The following is a 24,555-nucleotide window of genomic DNA, read 5'->3' as shown; positions in this document are numbered from 1 at the left end:
CCATCCAGAGACTTAACCTAGTTCTGTATGAGCATGTGTATTTGTTGTTAGTCTGGTGCTTTGCCCTAGATAATAACCTCGGTTAAGAAACAGGATTTAGTAATCTGTTGAATGTTTATGTGTTAGATGACAGTCTCATATCAGCCTGGTATTTCACATTGGGCAGCCAAAAGAAAATGTCCATTGTGTGAGGATTAAAGAGTTAGAATTTAATGAAGTTAATGCTTATTATTAATTGAGTTACAGCAGCACTAGTTCTTATAATCCAATTCACCAAATTTCTGTTAAAGATCATTAATAATACAAAAAAAATGAATAGACACAAATCTCTGCTCATACATCAGATGTTCTCACCCTTCAAAGGCATGGTTGCAGTGAGTTGTCATCCCAATGGAGATTTATTTTTCCTTAGACATGAAGTCTCTGAGGGTTATTTTCTGTCTTGTATTTACTAATGGGTTGCACACTTTCCTCTCCAGTTGGTCTAAGGGGTTAGTTGTGCTATGATTACATCTGTTTAGTGTGTTAGTCTTTCTCTGTATACAGTATGATTTTTTTCCTGTGGGGAGGAGACAAAATTACAAAAAGCTAAGTGAAACTGAAGCTAAATAAAGTTAGTCAATAAACATAAATAAAACAAGCTGAAGACCACAGGATTTACAAGAGACCTGATTGTTGTGGTTTGAGCTGAGAGGGAAACTGAAGCACCACGCAGTCACTCACTCCCCCCCTTCCCTGTCAGGAATAGGAAGGGGGAATGGAGAAAAGGCTCAGGAATTGAGATAAGGACAAGGAGGGATGACTCACCCATTATGGTCATAAGCAAAAGACAGATCCATTAGGGAAAGAAAAAACCCCATAATTTTAATTCAGACACTGACAACAACACTTAACAGACAGAGTAGGACAGTGAGAAGCATTACCACATCTTAAAAACACCTCCCCCTCCCACCCCCAGCCTCCCTTCTTCCTGGACTCAGCTCTGCTCCTGATTTCTCTTCCTCCTCCCTCCAGTGATGCAGAGGACAGAAAATGGGAGTGTGTGGTCAGTCCTGCTGCTTCATTCTCCTCAGGGGGAGAACTCCTTGCATTCTTCCCCTTGCTCCAGTGTGGTTTCCCTCTCACAGGAGACAGTCCTCCGTGAACTTTCTCTGATGTGAGTCCCTCCCATGGGCAGCAGCATTTCCCTACCTGCTCTGGCATGAGTCACCCCCACACGCTGCAAACCTCCCAGCGCCAAGCTACAACAGCGGGGGCTTCTTCCCTCAGAGTCACGGCCTTCTTTGAGTGCAGCCACCAGCTCTGTCTTGGGGTCCTCCATGGGCTGCATGTTGGCATCTGCTCCACTGTGAACCTCCATGGGTGGCAGGGAGAGCAGCCCTACTGTCTCACCATGAGATACAGGAGGGCACCGTGCTCCAGCACACCTCCCCCCCTTCCTCCTCCTTTCTTTCACTGACCTCAGTGTTCACAAAGGTGTCCCTCTCATAATTCCTCCTCACAACTCCAACTCTTCCTCCCAGGTTCCCCTTCTTAAACATGTTATCTCAGAGTCATGGCCACCATTGCTAGTTGGCTCGGCCTTGGCACAGAGGCAGCTCTGACTTGGAGCCAGGGGAGCTTTGAGAAACTTCTCACAGGGGGACACTGCTCTAGCCCCAGTGTACCCACTGTACCAAAAACCTGCATCACACACACAAAACCAGCACAACACAACAGAACAACTACCAGAGTAGTTTTGCTGCTATGTCTAGGACAAATGTGACAATGGTTGTCATGTCCCACTCAGTTGAGGGAGACAGGTGACTCAGATTTGTAAATCCCCAGCGGAGGGGACAGTGGTGAGACAAGTCTCAAAGTCCAGACATTTATTAACTTCCCACAATGTACTAATTGGATACACAATAATTGGATAAGTATATAACAAGTTGTGGCAAGCAATACAGTATGCCTTGCATTGCTTAATGGTAGTGAACAAAAAGGGGAAAAAGGAAAGGAGGGAGATGAAGATAACAGAGAAATAGAGATCACTGAGATGGGTTCCTGCATTGATGCCGACAGCAAGGGTTCAAGGAGACATCCGTCATCTTCACTCCACTCTCTGGACCACCCACCACCACCACCACCCCTTCCCCCACCTCAATTTATACATACTTTCCTTGGGTCCATTCTCTAGGTTGACCCACATACCTAGGTATCCCATGTATGGGGAGGGGTAAGGTGTTCCATGGGATGATGTAATTAGCATGATCATGTTAGTCTTTGTTAGCATATTAAGGGGTGTCAACTTTAATATGCATTTTGTGGATAATGAAGCAAAGGTCATTCACGGGACAGACAGCCCTTGAAATATGGCCAGGTGCACCAGAGCAGAGCTGTCCTGTCTCCACAGGAGTCTCTACTCCAGCTGCAGCCTGCGTTATTCAGGCAGTCTGACCAGCTTCAACCTCTGCACGATCTACCCCATGAGTATAGTTTCATTACTTGCGACTGTTTGAGACATTCCTTAAGTCAGAGGGCCTCCACTCCCCCCACTATCCTTTATCTCATTCTCAGGCTGGTTTTCTTAGTCCTTGTTTCTCACAGGACTGTTTCTTTCAAGACCTGTTTTTACAAGTCATCTCTCACAGTGGTATATCCTTGAATAAGTTGCAGATTCAGCAAAAGTTTCCTAAGTAATTTTTGCAGCTACAGCTAAATCAAACTAAAATAGGTTAAAAACTAGACAAGGCATGACAGCTCCTAAGACTTAGTGGATAGTTAGTGTTACAAAGCTTTCTCTGAATACAAGCTGAAAACTTTTCATGGATGCAGAGTATGCTTTAAGTGTCTTAGTTATTGACATAGCTTACAAAACACATACCTCTTTTTAAACACATCAGCAAAATCCTTCTAGCAAACTCAGGCTTTCCTAGTAAATAAAATTATTTCAGACAGTGGCCCAATATGCAGGATTGCATTAGGGATGCATTCTTAATGAAGAGAGGGGTATTTCTCTGAAGAGTCACATCATGAAGACAAATATATGAACAAAGCAGGAAGACACCTAACTAGCAGCAGTCTATAGCACATCACTCATATTTTGCTCTTGTATTAATCTAGCTATTACTCAATATACTGTGGTACTATAAAGCATTTCAAACATAAGAAGAAATTTTTAAAAGAATCCTTTTCATCGTTACTGCTGCCATTTTTTTTCCTGTTATTCTTATGTCAGTGGTTATTGAAATACTTAATGTGAAAAATGTGATGCAGTCTCTTTTACTGTCATATTCCACTTCCAAATCACTGCTTATCAAACACAGTTTATTAATTTCAGCCTGGCTAGTGACAAGTGATGACCCACCTATAATAATGTGCTTTTTGAAATGTCACTAGCTAACAATTCTTAAAAATCACAATACCTTATAAGTTTCAATACTAATAGTACCAACAGTTCAAGCTTTTGTTAACTTATAAATGGCTTTCTACACTAGTTGCTAGAATGAGAGCTACAGGATGACAGCTGGCAATGTTGAAAAATACTAACTCAAGCCATGTAAAACACAGGCATTTAACAGTGACTAGAGTGAAATGGTATGTTGTTAGCAATAGAAAGCTGGTGTTAGTGTAACATTGCTTTACCAGCTATCTAGTTGGGCTTTGTAATTCTTAACAGTTCTTTTTTTTTGAATTCTTGTGAAATCCCAGCTTCCTTAACTGAAGAGTTGTTTTTCAGTTGGCCTAAGTGGAACCAGAATTTTAACCCATTTACATTGCTTTGTTGGTTTTAGTGTGTGATCATGCATGGAAGTTATGCTGTGAAAAATGAACAATGATGTATTTGAAGGTGACAATCCTAGGAGTAACACAAGTCTTTTTAGGAGCACCTGTTTATATCTTTCCAGATAGCATGGTAGACTGTGTAGTAAGGAGAGTGCAGTCAAGGTAATTACCTCCGAGGCTCATCTGTAGTTTCTTAAAAACTCAGTCAGCAAAATGGACACCAGAATCAGCCTTGTGGTCTGACCTAATGGTCACATAAATGGAAGAATAGTCTTCTTGCCCCTAGGTGGGAATCATTCCATTCAGAGTCCTTTCAGAACTTGTGTGTTTTTCAAGTCCAGACAGATCTTTTGGTTTCTTTCCCATTTCAAAATATCTTCTTGGCTTCCACATCACAAGGAGAAGGATGGTCAGGTGTGTTACATATAAGGTGGCAAAGTGCAAGTCTGCTTTGGAAGCTCTGTAGGCATCTTACTGAAAGAATGGATGGATGAATGAGTCCTGCCTCTCCAATGGACTTGAAATATGAGAACCATCACATACTAATGCAGTTCCAAACCAAACTGGATTTGAGCATTAGCAGAACTGGCAGGTGATAGTCTTTACACAGTAGTGTAGACATGACTGTTTCTGAACAAGGTCTGTTTCTGGAGCCAGAAAGCTCTACACTGTGTTGCATGTGATCTTATTAAAATTGCAGTTATTCCTACTTATAATTCATGAATACTCATGGAAAAGCTTAGTGTTTGTAAAACCAGGACACTTAAACACTCACTGTCAATTTTTTTTTTTTTTTTTTTCTTTAGGTTTACTACTGGAAAGTGCAGAGTCTATCCAGAAGGAGTAGGCGACATATAGAGAAAAAGATCTTGACTTTCAGGGGAAACAAGACTTTTGGAATGTTGCCAGGGCTGGAGCCCTATAGTTCTTACAAGCTGAATGTTAGAGTTGTTAATGGTAAAGGAGAAGGACCAGCAAGCCCAGACAAAGTATTTAAGACCCCTGAAGGAGGTATGAAATGAGAAAGCTAGAAAATAAACTTAAATGTGGTATATTCAAAAATAGAACACTAAGCATGTATTGTGGTTTAACCCCATCTGACAACTAAGCACCACACAGCCACTTGCTCACTCCCCTCTGGTGGGATGGGGGTGAGAATCAGAAGGGTAAAAGTCAGAAAACTCATTAATTGAGATAAAGACAGTTTAATAGGGAAAGCAAAAGCCACATATACAAGCAAAGCAAAACAAATAATTAATTCAGCACTTGCCATCAGCAGGCAGGTGTTCAGCCACCTCCAGGAAAGCACACGTAACAGTTACTTGGGAAGACAAACGACATCACTCTGAATGTCCCCCCCTTCCTCCTTCTTCCCCCAGCTTTACATGCTGAGCCTGACGCCATACGGTATGGAATGTCCCTTTGGTCAGCAGGGATCAGCTGTCCCGGCTGTGTCCCCTCCCAACTCCTTGTGCACCCCCATCCTTGTGCACCCCCAGTCTCCTCGCTGTTGGGATGAGGTGAGAGGCAGAAAAGGCCTTGGCTCTGTACAAATACTGCCCAGCAATAACTAAAACTTCCCTGAATTATCAACACCATTTTCAGCAAAAAACCAAAACACAGGCCCAACCTAGCTACTGTGAAGAAAATTAACTCTATCTCAGACAAAACCAGCACAGAGGTGTAATTGCTGAATTTGTATCTTGGACATCATAAAATAATAATCTGGCTCGATACTGTAATATTTTTACGAATTAATAATTCATGAGCTGTTTTAAGTTAATCTACTTTGTATTTACTATATATTCTTCTTAAAAGTTCCTAGCTCACCCTCCTTTTTGAAGATTACTAACCCAACATTGGACTCTCTGACTCTGGAGTGGGGTTCACCTACCCATCCAAATGGTGTTTTGACATCATATATACTGAAGTTTCAGCCAAGTAAGTTAGTTATGAATATATAACTCTAACTTAGACAGTATGTCTACCAAATAGCAATCTATTTATTAAGAAAAAATTATGTTCAATTTATAACATAGAAAAGGTATGATTACACTGTAGATGTCAAGTTTCTAAAAAATACTATATTTTGGCAACATAGATGTTTCTATTTTGAAAACTTCACTTGCTCAAGTACAAAGTTAGCATTTTTCCATTACTTTTATTTATTCAAACCGTGCTTCACAGAATAATGGAGGTGAAGTCCTGCATATGACAGCCAAGTTAGAAGCAAGATACTACCACTTATAAATCCTATATTCTAACTACAGGGAAAATACCATCAGAAGTAGATCAAAATACATTCAGTTATATTGTTGTCTGCTTCTTCAATTTTCCTGGTATTTTAATTTTAAAATTAAAAGATCATAAATGTCCCATTTACACGTATTGGAGCTATAAATTACTTCCTTAGGGTCCCCATGCCACTGCTTACTTGCCCAGAAATTTCTCAGCAGTGACACTTGAAATTTAAGAGTTTTGTGTGCATGGAACAGATTAAGGAAATTTATTTTCTTCAATTTACCAACTTCCAGAGTTCCTTGGCATTAGATACAAGTCACTTCAGTATTTTTTTCCTACGTATACTGATTTTATTATGAGGCAGCTAGTTTAGAGTTTCAGAATTTTTTAATGATCAATGTTTCAAATGGGTATAAGATCAGATGATCTGATGTGGACTCAGTTGCCTTGGATTCAGATACTTACAAGAATGGATCTTGAACTTAAAAAACTTGTAGGTATTTCCTATCTCCCTGTTGACTTTCAGTCTTTCACATAGAACCTTTTTACACAAAGGTGACACTCTTTTGAAACTGTAGATTATCATTCATATAGCTTGAAATGAACAATGCAGCAGACAAACAAAATGAATAAATACAAACAAAAATAGTCTGTTTTAATACAATGATAATGTAGGCAATTTTCCTAACTGTTTTTTTCTTCTCCTAACAACAGTTAACAACACACATGAATTGGGTCCCTTAGTAGAGATAAGAATTCCTGCCAACGAGAGCAGCTTGATATTAAAAAATTTAAATTACAGCACACGGTACAAGTTTTACTTTAATGCACAAACTTCAGTTGGATCAGGAAGTCAGATAACTGAGGAAGCAGTAACAATTATGGATGAAGGTAAGATGGGTATGTATAAAGGAAAGCGATTGTCTTTAGAAACACTACAGATATTATTAAAAATATTGCTACTACTTCATTCTATTAAGAAAATAGCCCCTAGGAAATTTTTTTTCCTAGAGCTTTCTTAACTGTATTATACACTAATAAAAGATTTTAAATCATTTTTAAGAAAAGATGTGCAAAGGTTTTCTACTGTAGTGGAAGCCCCAAAAGAGGTGTAAATCCCCTCCTTTTGATATAAACTTACAAGTTCTAAGACTTTGGCTTTTCTGGGCTTCAGAGTTTCATATAACTTCACATTTTAAGTGGTGTTCTTCCATTCACCTATTCTGCTTCATTGACCTCCTCTGGTCACAGAGAACAATACTGAAATGGTGCAGCGTTATGGCTAGAGGAAATTATTTTTCTTCTGAAGGATGCAACAGCTTCTGTGAAGTCTAAACTTTTTTCACAGAATTGGTAAAACCTGTAACTTCAAAAAGACTGCAGAATAAATTTGTCAGCTATGTCCCCAAGTAACTGGTAACATTGTCTAATATTTAAAACTCTTCAGGTATATTGTTCAGTCCTGTCACTAGTGATTCTTACATTTATAACCATTCTAGATCTCTGATTTTGGCAATGTTTTTGTTGAAGATGTTATTTATTTAAATATGAAAGCTTAATATAATAAGAGTAATTTAAAGCAAAGGGGAAATTTGGGAGGGAAATCTTATGATTTTGCACATCTTAATATTAAAATTATATTCTGATACCATCTTTTTACATATTTTTATGCTTAGTAAAATTATAGTTTATTGGAATTGCCATAGATGAGTTGGCATGCAATGCATTTTCTCTAATAGTGTATTAAGGTTGCATATGAACTACATTTATTTTAAATCATAAACCTTAACAAGCATGAGCAATAAAATTTTGTAAATGCATGTATATTAATTTTTGTCTTGTGATAGTCTGTCACTGTTCAGCATAAGTGGATTGTTTCTAATTTATTTGAATTAATATATTTTACCTAGTCTGCATGCTTTCTGGTTTATAATGAAATTATATATGTATGTTCCCTTTGGTGTTGTATCTAATTATATAGTGTTCCTATTCTTGTTTTCCTCCATTAAAGCTGGTATTCTCCGTCCTGCTGTAGGTGCAGGCAAAGGTAAAATGAAACTGCATGATTTGTTAATGTGTGGATTTTGCAGTGTTACAAATGGGGAAGTTGCAGTGGTAAGGACAGAAAATCTTGAACTAAACGTTGCTATACAAAGTATTAAGCAGTGCTGGAAGAAAACATTTGTGGGTTTTGTTGTTTGGGTTTTTAAAAAAAAAAAAAAGGAATCCAGAATGCTTATTAATACCTTTCATCTGTTTATTTTGCCACAGAGTTCCAGGGGAATTCATTAGCTTATCTTCAGCAAAGTCTAATTATTTCTGAACGTTTAACAGATGTATGTCACTGTCATAAATATTCAGGATTCAGGTGTGCTAGCACTGATTAGCTGGAGTAGAAAAAACCAGCACTTTGGGAGATTTTTTTTTACTGCCTGTGCCATGTGCATTTTTTGTTTTAAAAAAGTACGTACATTCTTATTCTCACTGCTGATTAATGCTACCCATTTGATCACATTTATTTCATTTGCAAGCCAGCTATGCATATGAGTCAGATGACTGACAATACCCTCTGTATATTACTCAGTTCAAGTATCAAATTGAATATATGGGCAAATGTCTTAGGTTCACAGATCTTGTGAGTGGATATTTGAGGATACTTCAAGCGAGTGGAACCTATTGTCATCCTTATTCTTGAATTCAGTCGTATTTAGCTCTTTATGATGCCATTCTTCTGCCAAACAAGGTGTTCTTCACATTTTTGCACACAGTTCTTATACCTTTACTGTCAGAAGCAGAGGTTGTCCTGAGGACTGTTAGGTAGCTGTAAGTCAGAAAGGTGTCTCTATACGTGTATGTCATTTTATCACAGAGGTGTCATTAACACTAACAAACATCTGTGCTTCAGATTCTAAGATCATACACATCCCAAATGAAAATCTGTACATGAAATATCCAACATTTTTTACAAACCTGAAAGGGACAGCATAAATTGTTTTACATATATTTTCTTTCCACTTGATGATCAGGTGTTTTAAATTATAATGGCCATAAAAAAGAACTTCATTCACTCAATCTGGTATAAATCAGACTATATATATGTATATGTGCATGCATTTGTGCATATAATATATATATATTTATATATGTATATGTAAGTGTATTCTAATATGCATTTCTGGTATGGAGTTGTGGATTTATTTTAATGCCAAGTCTTTCTTACTGTTTTTTAGTCTGGTTTTAGCTGAGAAGTCAGCACAGATTGGAACAATCAAACTGGCTTGTAGTCCTGGACATTAACAGCAGAAATGTAAATTAAGTTCTCATTATTTATAGCTGACTATAAACACTCATGCAAGGAAAACTGGATTCTCTGTGTGAAACTGAGGTCTAATTATAGCTGTATCACAGTTTGTGGCTAAATAAGAAAGCCTCTTGTTTGTAAGATCAGCTGGAGCAGCTCACATTTCAGAGCTGTCATCTCAGATTCTCTGAAAACTAAGCAGATGTCTTCGTTTGGTTCCATGCCGTTTATGGTTTCAAAGTTTTCACATATTCCCGTAGCATCTAGCTCTTACAATTGCAAAGAAAATTTTGGAACTGCAAACAGGATGGAACTAAAGCCATGACATCTGTTAGGACATCTGAGTTGCTGCAGGTCTGAGATGAATGTTCTCAGTGGTTACTTACATTAACGTGATTATCTGTTTCACTACTGATCAGGGACTATGAGGAAGGAAAAGGAAGATCGTATTATCAAGATCAAGTGCCAAATTATTTGGTCTCATGAGTGGGTGGATTTGAAAGACAGAAATACTCAGCCCACTCAAGAAGAAACTGTATCCAGCAGGGAATTTTTACTCCTCCATTAAGTGCAGGAGGTGTACGTATATACTGCTCTTACTAATCTGGACCCAAAGCCACACCAGGGAGAAAGTGAAATTTAGATATTCTCAACTTTGTCAAGATCTATCAGAAACATCTGTTTTTCATTTTGAAAGGCAGAACTTGCCAGAAAAAATGTAATTATCCTTTTTCTTTCATTTGAGCACATTCATCTTGGAAGTTAAAAAGACAATATGTCTCAGATTTAGCCAGCCTAAATTGCACCGAAATTTCTGTACTTGGTGTTTTCTGCTGGCTAGCTGCCACTGAAGACCTGCAACTTGGCCAATCAGAAACATTAGACACAAGGTCCTGGAGGAATTCAGATCATCTTAACCTGGACAAGCTGTGCAACTTTGGACATATTTCACTTTTCAGAGTAAAATTATAGATTATAGTGCAGAGGGAAATATTGCTACGCTAAATCTAAGGATCTTAGAGTGTCTCAATATTTTTTACTTGTAGTTCTGAAATACATTGTCTCTTGACACCATGTGGCTTTTGCCATCTTTTTAGATAGGCGTGGGCCTGTCTTCATTGTCTTTTATTACTTTAAAACAATGAAAGTAACCACAGTCTGCTTACTGCTGCACTTCACACTTTGTCTCAACTCAGTTTGTCTGATCAGAATAACTGCACTGGTGTTAAGATACCCCCTATATTCTAGACCAGTAGAGAAGCAAGTTTTGTGCATTTTTCCTATAAGGTAAAATAACAAGTTTAGATTAAAACATGAAATACGACGTCAAGGCTAAGGGATTTAGATAAAGGAATAATTATTTTTCTGTAGTGTAAATAGAACTTAAAAGGTCTATTCAAATTGGGGGCAGTATAAGGAGGAAATTATTGTCTTCCTGTAATATGAACACCATCCTAATAAAAAAGTTCTTCAGACAAACAGTGCTATTGCATCAGATAGCAGAAATGCAGTGGATCTTGACAAATTAAAAGAATTGAGGGTTTTTTTTTTTTCTTCTCTAAGGGAAACTTAACAGAGGGCATCATGTCATTCTCTCACAAGCCCACGAGTAAATCATGAGACACATTATTCTACTAGATGGGCAAGCTAAGCTATCCTGTTATAGTTTATATTCCTATTTGACTTGCACTATCTTTTTTCCTTTCTAATACTGTAATGCTATGAATGACTTAAATTTGCTCAAATTGTGGCACTACAAAGAAAAAATAATTGTTTTTCTTCTTAGCAACCTGTATTCTAAATATGTCTGAAAACTATATATGTAAAACATAATGTTTTACCCAGTATTAGATAAGCAATATGCACTTATATCGCCATTTATGTATTGAGATCTAATGACAGGCATGAGGTAACAGAGGTTAGAAAAAATGGGGGAATAAGAACCTGATTACATGTAAAATAATTATAGTAGCAGCTGGAAAGTGACTGAGGTGATCACTGGAGTAAAGTCCTTTCTACCCTTTTCCATTAGAAGTTTTAAATAACTGGTCTATAGAGGAAGGAAGAGAATACACATTTGACCAGTAGTAGAAATGAAAGTTGCTGATTAAAATAAACAGTCACAGGGGCTCATTATTGTGTTTGTTGTAAGCTGACATGTTAGCTGACATGTTCATGACTGACATGACGTGTCAGTCTCATTTCCCAAACCGTTTCACTTTTCAGTCTCTTTTTGATTTAGTTGACATTTTTATTTGAAAGCAAGGACTTGTACTCAGCATGCACACAGACACTACTAACTGGCAGTCCTGAACTGCAATTAAAATAGGTTGTGCGATCACAGTTGCCTTTAATTGAAGCTAACACTTTCTGTCAATGTGGTACTCAGTCTGGTCTGCCTTCTTCATGTGAACTCCACATCTCAAGTATTATTGACAGAAATACTTTAGTTGCAAGATAGAAAAACAAGTAGTCTAACCTGTGGATTTGGAACGACTCTTTTTTTCTGACTGATTCTCTAATATGCAGCTCTTCATTCTCAACTGAGTTCTTATCTCTCATCTCTTTGTAGAAGATAGGATCATCTCAGTTTTCTTTGTTCCATACAAAATGCTGTTTTTAAATCTTTTTCCTTTCCCACCATCTGGTTTTCCTCCCTTTTTGAATCATTGCACATAATGTCTCCGTATTTTTGCTAACAACTTCAAGCTGCTTTTTCTTTTCAAAGTGATTATAGTATTTTTGTACTGCTCCTTCAGCACTCTTTTCCAGTGGACTTCTTCATGATATATCTATGTGATTCTGTCAGTACAGCCTGCTATGCAGAACCACTGTTCTGTCCTCCTTTAAGTCTGCTAGGAACAATGATGATACTTTGCATGCTAGGATAGAGAAAATTATGATTATTGCAAAGCAAAAATTCCTGTAAATACCTTTTGCATCGTAGATGTCATGCAAAATCCATGCCATGTTAAATGGCTATCAGTGAAATAATTTCTTCCATTTCTTCATCTTCTGTATTTCTTGCTCCACAGGAATGCTCTTGCAATGGCCTAAATAATCTTAGGATTGACTAATGTCCATCACTCACTGCCAAAAATGGAATTCACTCTTATTATAAGAGTGAATTGTAAGTGAATTGTTACACTAAGGCTTGACTTTCATACTGTAAAAGTTGTAGGTTTAAAAGCAAACAAAAACAAAACCCTTCTCTGTGTCTTACAGGCTCTGGCAGAATCTATTACCTTTCTTTCATCTTATCTTGTGTGTAGGTGTGGATTTTTTCCTTTGAATTTATTTTTCTCATTATGTATGCATTTTAACTAATTCTCTATGATATACTGCTTTATGGTTTGGTTTTTTTTCTGTTTGACACCAATCTTCAAATGTGTGCTTATAACTTATCTACCATTTTTTCCTGGAGATCAGGTGGATCCATGAAAATTTCTGAAGTTTAGTCACTTTGGGGATCATTTAATTCATTGTTTGCTGAACTAAATAGAGAGAGAGATAACCTGTTCTGTTGTTAAAATATATTCATATCTCATATCACATTTTATTAAATTGTATTGAATCTGCAGTCCAAGTGTAACTGTATTACTTGGAGGAACTGTGTTCCTGAAAGACTGGAAGTTTAAATACAGCTCTACAAAAAAATCCACTAAAACCACCCTGGAATTAGTTTGAAAAGAAAGGAAAATTTTACTTTGAGCTTAGGTCTCTTCTTCAACAGCTGTCAAGTGCTTTTATACCATATCTCGCTGCAGGAATGAAACTATGCTCAGAAATGCCAGCTAAATTTTGTGTCATATCGTAGCGTGAATAAAATAAAAGAGCTTAATTTACTGGAGGCAACTGAATAAGAATTGGTCTGTATAAAAACCGTAACTTATTAACAATCCTTTCCCATCAGTTTTAGAGTGATGCTTTTGTCAGTGCTGCTGCACAGTGCTGTGCATGGTTACAGATCAAGAGAGCACAGTGCTCTGCTACTGAAACTCCTCCATTGAGACAAAGCTTTGTGCTCCCCCTTTTTACCAACTGGTGCTTGCACATGCTGAGAGTTTCTGCCAGCTGACAATTACACGTTCTGTATCTGTGAACAGTGCTGGGAAATATAGTGAAGAACTAAGAGGTTAATTATCATTAGAGTTGTGCAGTTTGAGAAGACAGGAGTCTGGGTATATTGGAGACAAACTTTAAATGTTGTAACCACTTTGAGTCTAGGCTTTCATCACCTCAGGATCCATCAGCCATCTCTTATCTTCTTATGTGTGTATTCGTGTGGCAGATAAGGCACATTTAACAGACTTAACTAAAGCCTTCCAGGCCTGCTGGAAAATTAGATAAAGCTGTAGTGAAAAAGAGAAAGAATTACAAAACCAGTGATTTTTAAAATTAATTTGCTGCTGAACTAATTTCTTGATGCATTGTATTCAATAGGAAAAAAACAGAACTTAAATTTAACCAAATAGAACACATGAATAATTCTATACAAACAGGTATTGGTAAGAATCAGATAAGAGTATATCTGATAAATGTAAGCATAAATCAGTCACTTGAGAGGATTTAGAAACTAAGACACCAAGGAAATGAAGGTAATTTTCAGAGCCAACTTTTTTGTTACATACAATCATATGAATAGAAAGATATTTACCAGATACCAGGTCTTTAATGTAGCAGACAACTCTTTAATCAGAGCAGAAACTGTAAACTGGAGATAGAAAAAAAATCCAAAACACAAGCTAAGATGGAAGTTTTACAGGGAAGGTGATTATCAACTTTGCTTAGTGTTACAGCAGCTGCCTGTCATCTGGAGTCTTTCACACAAGGTGAGACAGTTTCCTTCATCCCCGAGTGCTCAGGCATGAGGAGGAAGAAGTTATGTATAATTCCATGGCATCTGTTTGCAAGACTTTGAAACAGATTATTGCAAATAGTTTTGTCTGTCTTTAACATTGATGACAAATATCAGTCATTACAGTTGTGCTGCTAATTAGACATCTTCTGTGGAAGAGCAAAAATCCAGGAAAATACGGGTTTGAGAAAATACAATTTGATGAAACAAAACAAAGTTGTATTTAGAATATAAACCTGTTGTTTTCTTGGCACAGAACAAATGCTTAGATGCTGATTGTCACAAACACCTGTTCCTGTGTGCAAATAAGGAAGGAAGTTATATATCCTGTCTGCAATCTCAGACTCTGCACCTTTCTAAATTTAGAGCCTGCTATTCTTTCCTCTTGCTACCTTCAAGTGGCACAGAGAAGCAGAATCTAATCCCCTTGCATTACTATAGTGTATATGGTTACATGCTAGATTTCCCATAGACAGCTCTGGCTTTGGTATTTCATAGAGGTTTTGTGTTGACTTAGCAACCTAGATGGCTTTTTTAAAATCTGGTGCTTTCTATTTGATTTTGTTCAGATGGTTTTAGCCAAGAAATAAATGTATTCTTTATTATTTAAATATATATTCCTTGTTATTTTTGATTGGGGAAATAAATTCTATATAAAATACAATTTACCTACAAAGACCTGAAATGTGGGAGCAGTTAGTTTAATGCAGATTGAAGAGTTGAATGACTACTACTGGCACAGAGTTAAGAATAAAAATTTGATGCAAGTATGGGAATAAAAAACCTGATATTGTGAAAATTTTGTAGTCACAAGAATACATTTTCAGGAGAATTGGTGGAATTTGCATAATTTAAGTATTTTTTTAAAAGGCTCAGAAACTATAGTTTTTCTAGTCATGTTATTGATATTATTCAGTCTGTGCTAGGGGCTTGTATACATATTTATTTATTTTACTATGCCAAAGTAAGACATTTTCTCTTTGAAACTAATTTGGAAGTTCCTCCAGTCAGCCATATGGACAAAGGCATCATGATTTGAGGAGAAAGTAATTTAAGTACGTAGATAAAATCTGTGCAGCACCTCTTGCCTTGAGAACAGGGCTTTTGCCCACTTTATTTTCTGGTGTAGGTGAAGCCATTGGAATTCTGCCATTTGTCTTTACTGAGAGTAGGGTTTTATCTCTTGATGTTTCCCGGTCCTTTTGGAAAGTATTTTTGATCTTGTTTCTAACAGAAAATATATTTTTAGCAGGATAGAAAAGTCAGTGGCAAACTAAGTGAGGCATTTTCATTAAAATTAATGTCATGCCTTTGAGGAGCATCCTCTTTTAATTATACTTTTAGAACTATTAAAATCTATTTTTCATTAATATTAGCCAAACAAAAATACTGACATATATATCCATTTGTATCAAGTGTAACTGGAAAACAAAGAATTAAGGTATGAGCAAAGAAGTGGCTAATTACAGGATGCTGAAGCACTTCTTTTTGTAGATGTGGGCATTATGTGTATCCGTGAAAAGGATTGTTGTCTAACAAGAATGTCAGCACTAAGACACAGCACCTTAAAATGAACAGCTTCTTGCATTCCGGTGATTTGTGTCCTTCACACCAGAGTATTTTGATACTGGCTTTCCAGTATCTGATGTCTTATGTTCCAGTGTCTAAAGGTGTCATGAATCCATAAAGTTAATGAAGCTGATTTCAGAACTGTTCTGTGAAAGTAAAGGTGTCAGTACACACATACTTCAGGTTGTTTTCAAATATATGTGGATCACTTAGCTGTTTCATATTTTAACAAGCAAAACTAATTGATTCCTGCATGAAGTTAGAGTGTGCATGTGTTGTTCATTTAACAGGTAAGGTTTTACTGTACTATTTAAATGTTACTTTTTGATGCAAAGTGTTTTTACTCTTTATTTTTTCTTTCCTACTATCTCTGATGGTGAAGGATATTCAGAAATCCTTTTTGCAACCTCCCCAGTCATGCACACTGTCCGTCCAACATTCTATAAGGGTATTGTCTTCCTTTTTTATCATTATCAATGCAATAGAGGCAAAATCCTATAAGGGCTTACAGCTGAGGCAGTTGCAGTCCATTCAGTGACACGTGGCATAAAGGAAGGTGTGTACCACCTTCGTAACTCCATTCTCTCCTACCGTTTCCCGTTACCCTGACAATGTTCTCACTTTCCAGCTGTCTGCATTTTACTTCTAGATGAATAAAAATAATGTTTTCTGGCATTTTGGCAACTAGGTTGTTTTTAAGTATTTAGCAGTCTTTGTGATACAGGGCATGCTCAGTAGAATACTTAGATTTTACTTTATAATTTCATAGTGTAGTGACTGCCTAGGATTGAATTACCAAATAACTACTTTAGTTGCTAATTTCCAGTAATGGAAACAATGACAATTGTACTATACTTTCCCTGTATATGGTCTAAATTAACATAGTAACTTTTTAAAATCTTTTTTTTTTTTAAATGTATGAAGTCACAACTTGGTGTTCTGCTTTGTTTTTCTATTGTATATTCAGTGCAACCACTTTACCCAAGGATCAGAAATGTTACAACAGCTGCCGCTGAGACCTATGCCAATATCAGTTGGGAGTATGAGGGACCAGATCATGCGAACTTTTATGTTGAATATGGTGTAGCAGGCAGTAAGAAGCCCTTCCATTAAATTTTGTTAAAGTGTTCAGATATATTTTCAAAGATTTTAATAGTAAATGTGGTCCTAAATTGACCCAGTGTTAATGGTAGCTCTTAACTGTCTAGAAGAATGATTTTTTAATTTCATTGGGGAGATCAAATAATTTTAATTTTAATAAACAGCAATGTGTAGCAACTATTTGATGCTTAGATAGAATATCAGCCTTTGTTCCTTTGTATTATTTTATAAATTATTTTGAACATGAACTTCTAAAAATGTAGTTTGCATGAAGTTGTTTATCATGCAGTGATTACATGTGTAAAAAATGTTTACTTAAATTAAAATAGAATACATAAAATAGGATTTCCTAAATTATACACCATTCAGGGGGAAAAAAAAAAGAGAGTAAATCAAAACAATATTCTTTGTTAAATTAAACCTTAAAGTATCAACCAACTTATGTACTTCTACTGACATAAAAACAGGTTGTAATCTTTGATAATACCAGTAATAATTAAAACACTGTTAGCTAATTCAATCAAGATGTTTCTATTCAAACATTCCACCCTTCTGAAGTTATGACTAAAGAGGACCAATCTGAAAATTGTAATACAAATGCATTTTTTCCAGACATTAGTCACAGGAGCAGCTGAGACTATACTAGAAAAAGGTGTAAGAGAGATAGGTTTACTCGCTCAAACCAGGACAATGTATTTTATAATTGCAAGTGCAATAAGCCTTTCAAAAAAATAAATGAAAATAATATTTCTCCGGTACAATGGAACAAATGTTTAAAACAGTTTCATAATTCATGTGCAGTGTCTTCTTCGATATATTGCATGCAATATATTATTTGAAATCATAATTTTATGTAATTTTATTATTTTTTGAGAGAACAGTTATTTTTTTCAGTCAATCCATAGTTTAGTCAAGTAACTGTTGATAGTATTCTGTCTAGAAACTTTCAGTAGTACAGAGAAAATTAAAATTCCAATATGTTGTTTTCCTAAAATTTTTGTAGGCAAAGAAGATTGGAAAAAAGAAATTGTAAATGGTTCTCGAAGCTTCTTTGTGTTAAAGGGTTTAACCCCAGGAACAGCATATAAAGTCCGGGTTGGTGCTGAGGGCCTGTCTGGTTTTAGGAGTTCAGAGGATGTGTTTGAGACAGGTCCAGGTGAGGCACACTGTACCAATTCTGTGTCGTAGTCAGAGTTGTGGTAGACCAAGTGCTGAAACATTGAACTGCTTCTAGCTAAGAGATGTTGTGGCTAGCATCTTTGCATGTTCTTTTTATAGAGAGATGTGAATTATTTTATAAACTCCTAAATAATGCAAACACATTTATCATGTAAATTATGCATGTTTTAATCTTTTCAATTCACTCTACTTATCTGATGTTTATATTAGGGGCAAGATAGTCACTGCTCACACTCCCCCATCTGTGTACTGTGCACTGAAGATGACCTGTTTCTTTTATTTCAGTTAATATAATTAGATGGCTGTATTTAAATAATGTGTACTTTAATAGAGCCAAGTATATATTTTTAAAGCTAACAATCTGTATATGATCAGTTTTAATATAAAAAATCTGAGCTAAAATGTTTGCATAATCAGAAGTGCAGATTTGGTTTGATGTCTCATGTAATCTATTTATACCAGTGTTAAGAGATTCCTACTTATAAATGTTTCTTTTCCTGTCATATACTGGTTTTGTATAGATTTTGATGTCACAACTATATCCTGTGAATCAGTAAGGCTGTTTAAGTTCCTTACGTACATACTTCAGGCATATTTCTTCATAAGTAAATCAGTGATGCTTGTTCATTTAACTCAGAGAAAGTCTTTATTGCAAGTTTTTTGATGTTAAGCTGAATATGTCATTGCCATCATAGCATGTTCTTGGTCAGCTGTTATTATTTGTCATGTATTTTCTAGCCACTTCTGCTCATTCCAAGTGTTTTGGTCAGTGCATAGTTACTTAGCAGTAGCCTCACCAACTCCAGAATGTTATGATTTAAGAAAGTAGTTTAAACATAAAAATATGCTCGAACAATATGTAATAATTGTCAGACAACAAAGTAAATAATAAGTATGTCAGTTGAAAGTGAGCACTTTCTAAAATCATAATTTTTTGCTTTGTTTTGTTCCATTTCTGTTCACAGTTTATCGTGTTGCAGGAAAACTTTGAAAACATGGTGCTGAATAACAGTGCCAAGCAAATATGTATGGGCTAAACACAGTTTATTTATGCCAGAGACATCTAGTGGTATTAAAAGCAGATCTGTAAAATTTTATGCAAATACACATCCAAAGCCTAAAGCAGCAGTAAAGCAAGGATCAAGACTATAGTATAATTCAAAACAACGTTGAATGGAAACCTTCCCAAAGTCATCTTTCTACACAAAAAAAATACTGAGCCAGTAGATAAGGAATCCTGTATGTACTGTATCACCTTGGCTTATGTCCTTGAGTAGTTAAGGAATATGGGAATTTAAAAGCACTCTGTTCTGCTTCTTGATAATAGAAATGTTCAGTGTCCAGCATTAAATTACATACATAGCATATTTCTTACAGAAAAATGTTGTGCCACACTGTCTTCAGCCTAGATCAAAGCTTTTAAACACTGCAAAAAAATAAAGTGGAAAATAGAAAAATACTGAAATATGGAATATGTCCTTAATTAGGAATTAAACTGCCATATTTCATATATGAAGCTTTTGCCACATTTTTTTTATTTGACAAGCATTCTTATAGAGCATCTACTTAGCGTGCAGGTGTATCTTTTTGAGCATACTAGTACAGTGTATTACATCGACTCCTGCCTTAGCAGCTCATCAAGAGTAAATGTCTTTCTGCCTGAAGCAGATAATTTGCTTAGTGTAAGCAGGAAATGTTGTGCCATTTTTAAAGTTGCACTGAGAACTAGAAACCCTTTCCTGCTGGATATGTAATAAGTTAAAGATACAGGAAGCTGCATAAGTAAGTTTTCATCTTTACTCTTCCCCATCTATCTTGCATATTTTTATGCATGAGTTGTTTTGCTTGATGCGATTTCTTACTACATTTGAATGTTAAATGTGCTTTTGCATTTTGTCACAGTATGCATTACACAACCTTTAATGCCTTATTATGAATGCATAAGTGCAAAACTCAAAAATTTTAACCTTAATGTGGAAACAAAATTTTATTTTAATTATAATTCAGATGAAGATTGCCTTTGTGATTTTCTTTTTTAACACCGCCACTTTTATGTTTATAATTTTATATATTTTTATAAAACACACTATTTTATATGAAGTGTAAATATATATGTATATAAGCTCTATATTTATGTAACATCTAGACATTTTAATGCAAAATTAGTTTAAATTATTGTGCATATAAGAAAGTTTCTAAAATAACAGAAAGCCTATTCTTAAGCAAAAACTGAGAAATCTCCTAATCACAATTCCACAATAACCAGGCATATTAATTCATTTAAATGAAAATCAAGTGATAACTTTGCCCAGTACCAAAAAGAGGCAGCAAAATAAAGGGCTAATTTTAGCACAGTACTTCTGAAGTTGAATACACATTGGTCTTCCATATGGAATGGAGGGTAGGTACTGTCTCCAGATATCAGAGGTACTTCGAGTTTTCATATATTCCATGGAAAACACTTAGCAATCTGAGACCATTGAAAGCTGATGTTTCCAAGCTAGCTGTCTCAGCCTCTGTCTTAACTAGTAAATAACTTCAAGACATGGGCTTAAATTCTGGCCTATGATTGAATATTGTTAAATTTTACTGCTACTTTGCTTGCCAGCCCAGTGCAGCCTCTTGTCAGTTAGCTGTCTGCCAAGCTAGGCTCAGGTCTTGTTCAAGGCACAGCGCCTGCAGGACTGTTCCCAGTTGTCATCCAACATGTTTTGTAAGGAGAACAGTTTATGCTGTATCACCTGGAGTTGTGGCTAGAAAACAGTCAATGCCTCATTGAATATATTATAAATTCTCCTTGATGTGTTTTTATGCGCCTTCCCTTAAAAGCTTATCTTCTCTATATGGAGAGGTGGAAATCTTTACCGGGCCCTGGGACTTCCATATTTCTGTATGTAAAGCTATTCATGCATTGCGCCCTCCACTTCAGTGGAAGCAAGTCTACAGACCTTCCATAGCAGATATGGATGAAACATATTGTGCCATAAGAGCTGATGTACTCACACCATCCTAACAAAGAGATTGGCTGAAGTTCTCAAATATAATCTGGTCCTAGTGCAAAGTGTCTGTTAAGATGAGTTCTGAAGTATTATTGATCCTTACTAAAATTCTAAGTAATGTACTGGTTGTGAATAATCTGGTAATTTTTCTCATGAAGCTAAAAAAAAAGTAATAAATGCTGAACCAAAATTCCATATGAGTTATGCATAGGAAGTGTTTTGCATGTCCCTTATTCAAGTGGAAATGTGAATGTTGTTTCCCAGAGAGAAGTCTGTTGGGCAACTCTTCATAGAGTTTCAAACTCTTGGATTTTGGGCCTGGAGGAGAAGGTGAAGAATGAACAAGATAGGTTTGGATGGATGTACATCTTCCTCCACTTCATACTGTCTTCTGTCTGTAGCACACATCCCTAACTTCTCTCACCTTTCCTGCTTTCTCTCAACAGCAAATTTTGAGGCCAGTTGCCTGTAGTGTCTTTCCAAACAGGGGAGTAGAAAATGAGCCTCCCCAGGAAAATCCTCCTACCGTGTCGGAGACCAGTAGGAGGGATCCAGTCCCCAGACCACACAGATAATTCCTGTCCTTATTAGTGACTGTAGTATTTCCTGTGTATTTTGCTACATTATCTTCCATCTAGAGTCACTGTTTGAAGAGAAACAATGCCAAGGAAAGGCTTCCCAATTTCACTGTGTTAAGTCCTTACTAATGCTAAATCATGGCAATCATGATAAATTGTAGGATGAGGTAGAAAATGTGGTGCTTAATAAGGCTTTAAAGGATGCTTCATTGTTGATTTTTAGTTGAAATTGAATGGTAGGGCCTTGAATAACCCATCTGTCTCCCCATTTCAGACTGATAGGAGTGCATTAGCTAATGAGCTTTTTATTAATTTTGAGAATGCAATTGACATGTTTGTGTGAATTATCATTTGCAATTTTGTTTCTGTACTTTAATTAATATAAAATGATTTAGAATAGTTTTGAGGTTTGTGGAAAGCAATGTAGTATGTGCACAGATTTTGCAAAGTAGTTTCTAAGCTTAAATGTTGGCAGAATTCTTACACACTCAAAAGTAAGTTCTATGCACATGTACTTGGAAACATTTTGAATCATGAAAATATTCACAAAATACAGTATGACTGTTTTTCTTAATACTAATTTTCACAGTGAATGTTATTCCTTAATTAATGAACAATATATACCGGCTATTGTTTATCTAAATTAGCATAGCATTTAAATGCAGCAAAACACCTCATTTTTCTTCTTTTATTCTCTAGCAATGGCAAGTCGGCAGATAGACATCGCTACTCAAGGATGGTTCATTGGTCTTATGTGTGCTGTTGCTCTTCTGATCTTGATTCTACTGATTGTTTGCTTCATAAGGAGGAATAAGGGTGGCAAATATCCAGGTACAATACATAACTATGAGACTAGAATTCATCTATTGGTAACCCATTAAAACAAGTTTACTAAAGAAATTACTTTTGCTGCTGGTTTACACTTGCACTTTATATATGCTAAATCCGTCTTATCATTTGGTAGACTTGTCAGGAGCAATCTGCCTATTGGTAGAAAACCTCAATCCATTTAAACATAAGAAAAGTATTTGTCATTCCTGGAGGATCACGTTACTACATTACCTCTCTAGAGAGGTTTCAGCTTTCTTTGACATACTTGGTCCTCCTGCCAGTACTGCACACTCCACTTTCTGAAGTCTCATGCAGATGGGTTTAACCCACTAAAATGAGCTGAGTTAGAATTTATTTGGTCAGAAAGTATGGAAACATATACCAGATCATACCCACCATGTTACTTTAAAGTACTAGGAATGCATTTCATAGGACAAATCCCTTCATATGTTATTTTGTCTCAAATATGTTACCTTCATTCTCACAATCTGTGTCATCTTCAGCCTCTGCATTTTTCCAGCTAAATTTGAAGTTACCATCCTTCAGTTATTCTTCTGTAAGTTTTTTCTTTGTAAGAGTTTTTCATTTTAGGGTTTGGGGGTTTTTTGGTATTAGGCCTAGGAATGGTCAAGTGTATTTTATAATTTACAAATCTTTTATAGCTGAATTTAGCATAGCAGATTATTTTTATAAGAAGATAAAATCACCTTATTAAGTACAAGAATCCTACTTTGCCCAATCTAACTGTTTAATAGTTTTATGGAGAGAGCAAAGATTTATAGTGACAACAAAAGGTAATTAAGAGAAGCTCCTGTTCCAACCGCCTATGCCCATGAAGACAGATGATTAAGGAGCAGTGTTACGTAGAGTTGAATGGCAGGCTGAAGACATCATCTTAGGTTCTTTCCTATTATTTGGATTTTTTAAAGAGAAAATGATATTACAGAGGATATAGGAAAAGTGATTCCTAGTGGAGAGAATTGAGAAAAGAGAATGAAAATTAGGAGAATGAAACAAGTGAAGTGATGAAACTGAAAAGAGTGGGGAGGACTTGGAGTGAGCCACCATCTAGAAGAGGATAAAATACACTTTGGGTAAGAGCATAGAAGGCAGTTGGATGCTAAGGTTGTTATTACTTTGCGGAGATCCCTGCTATTCCCTTCTTCTCTCTGCTTCTGTAGAATTACTAGATGTAAGGTATTAATTTTTTTGTGTGCACACACATATGAATGTACAAACACATGTATAAAGGTAGACCTTGACTGTATATAAGACTTCCAGATTCAGTACGTACTCTTGTTTGCAGCAGTGGCTCTGGAGCTAATTGTATTTCTTGTGTCATTGCAAATGTATTGTTCCAGAGATAGTGACAAATGCCAAGCACAAAGTTATTAACTCTTTGTTGCCATAGTTTTAGCATGTCATTTTTAGATTGCCTATGGTTTGAAAAAAGTAATATATTATTTCCGTATGAAATTGTAGCAGCCAGATATATTTCAAGGTGTATGCATTACTGTAATTACAGACTCAGAAAATAATGTCAGGAATGTTTCATATCATCTTAAATGATAGCATTAAAACCAATGATACACAAATTAAGTGCAGAAATTACCAGAGTAAAAGAAAATAGATTGTATATTATATTATATAACTATCTGCTGAACAGGGGAAAGATTTGATTAGTAGCCAGAAAAACAGAAATGAAAAGGCAAAGGGAAGAACCATAAAGATAATTCTAAAATTCAGTATATAATTCTGTCAACAATCTTAATTTGTAGGAATATATGTCTTCTATAATCATCTGTCTTCTGAGGTGCTTGTGGGTTTCTGTGTCAAAGGACACCGTGCTACATAGGGGGTTTTTATAGGGACAAGTTACGTGGGCGGATTTTTTCCCACCAGTGAATGATGACTAAACCTATACAAGGATGTGCAAGAGATACAGTTGTGTTAAATTTAGGTTCCATATCAAGAGGAAATATGGAGCATGGATAAGTAAAGCTAAATTATTCAGATTTCAATAAACAATGGCTCTAATAATAACTTAAATAAATAAAGTATTTTAGTAGGATTTTTAACAAGACTTTCTCTTTAGTGCTAGAAATGAAAGGAAGAAAAAATTTTACTAATGCA

General features: G+C 36.0%; 1 protein-coding gene across 25 annotated transcripts in view; it reads left to right on the top strand.

The window, feature by feature from the left end:
• NRCAM (neuronal cell adhesion molecule) overlaps positions 1-24,555 on the top strand; it is a 115,382-nt gene that overhangs the window by 78,401 nt on the left and 12,426 nt on the right. For 13 of the 25 annotated variants that reach the window (XM_026868077.1, XM_026868067.1, XM_026868068.1 and 10 more), the window contains 8 exons: positions 4,572-4,776; positions 5,584-5,706; positions 6,721-6,897; positions 8,018-8,053; positions 16,117-16,182; positions 16,702-16,827; positions 17,839-17,991; positions 22,291-22,422. In XM_026868077.1, coding sequence (XP_026723878.1) covers positions 4,572-4,776; positions 5,584-5,706; positions 6,721-6,897; positions 8,018-8,053; positions 16,117-16,182; positions 16,702-16,827; positions 17,839-17,991; positions 22,291-22,422 — 1,018 coding nt within the window. Of the gene's footprint in view, positions 1-4,571; positions 4,777-5,583; positions 5,707-6,720; positions 6,907-8,017; positions 8,054-16,116; positions 16,183-16,701; positions 16,828-17,838; positions 17,992-22,290; positions 22,423-24,555 lie in introns of all 25 variants that reach the window. The other 12 variants (XM_026868069.1, XM_026868074.1, XM_026868060.1 and 9 more) reach the window with 7 other exon arrangements.

The sequence above is a fragment of the Athene cunicularia genome, assembly GCF_003259725.1.
Source record: "Athene cunicularia isolate RWA chromosome 1 unlocalized genomic scaffold, athCun1 chr1_part2, whole genome shotgun sequence".
Lineage (NCBI taxonomy): Eukaryota > Metazoa > Chordata > Aves > Strigiformes > Strigidae > Athene > Athene cunicularia.
This window is presented reverse-complemented; position numbering and strand designations above follow the sequence as displayed.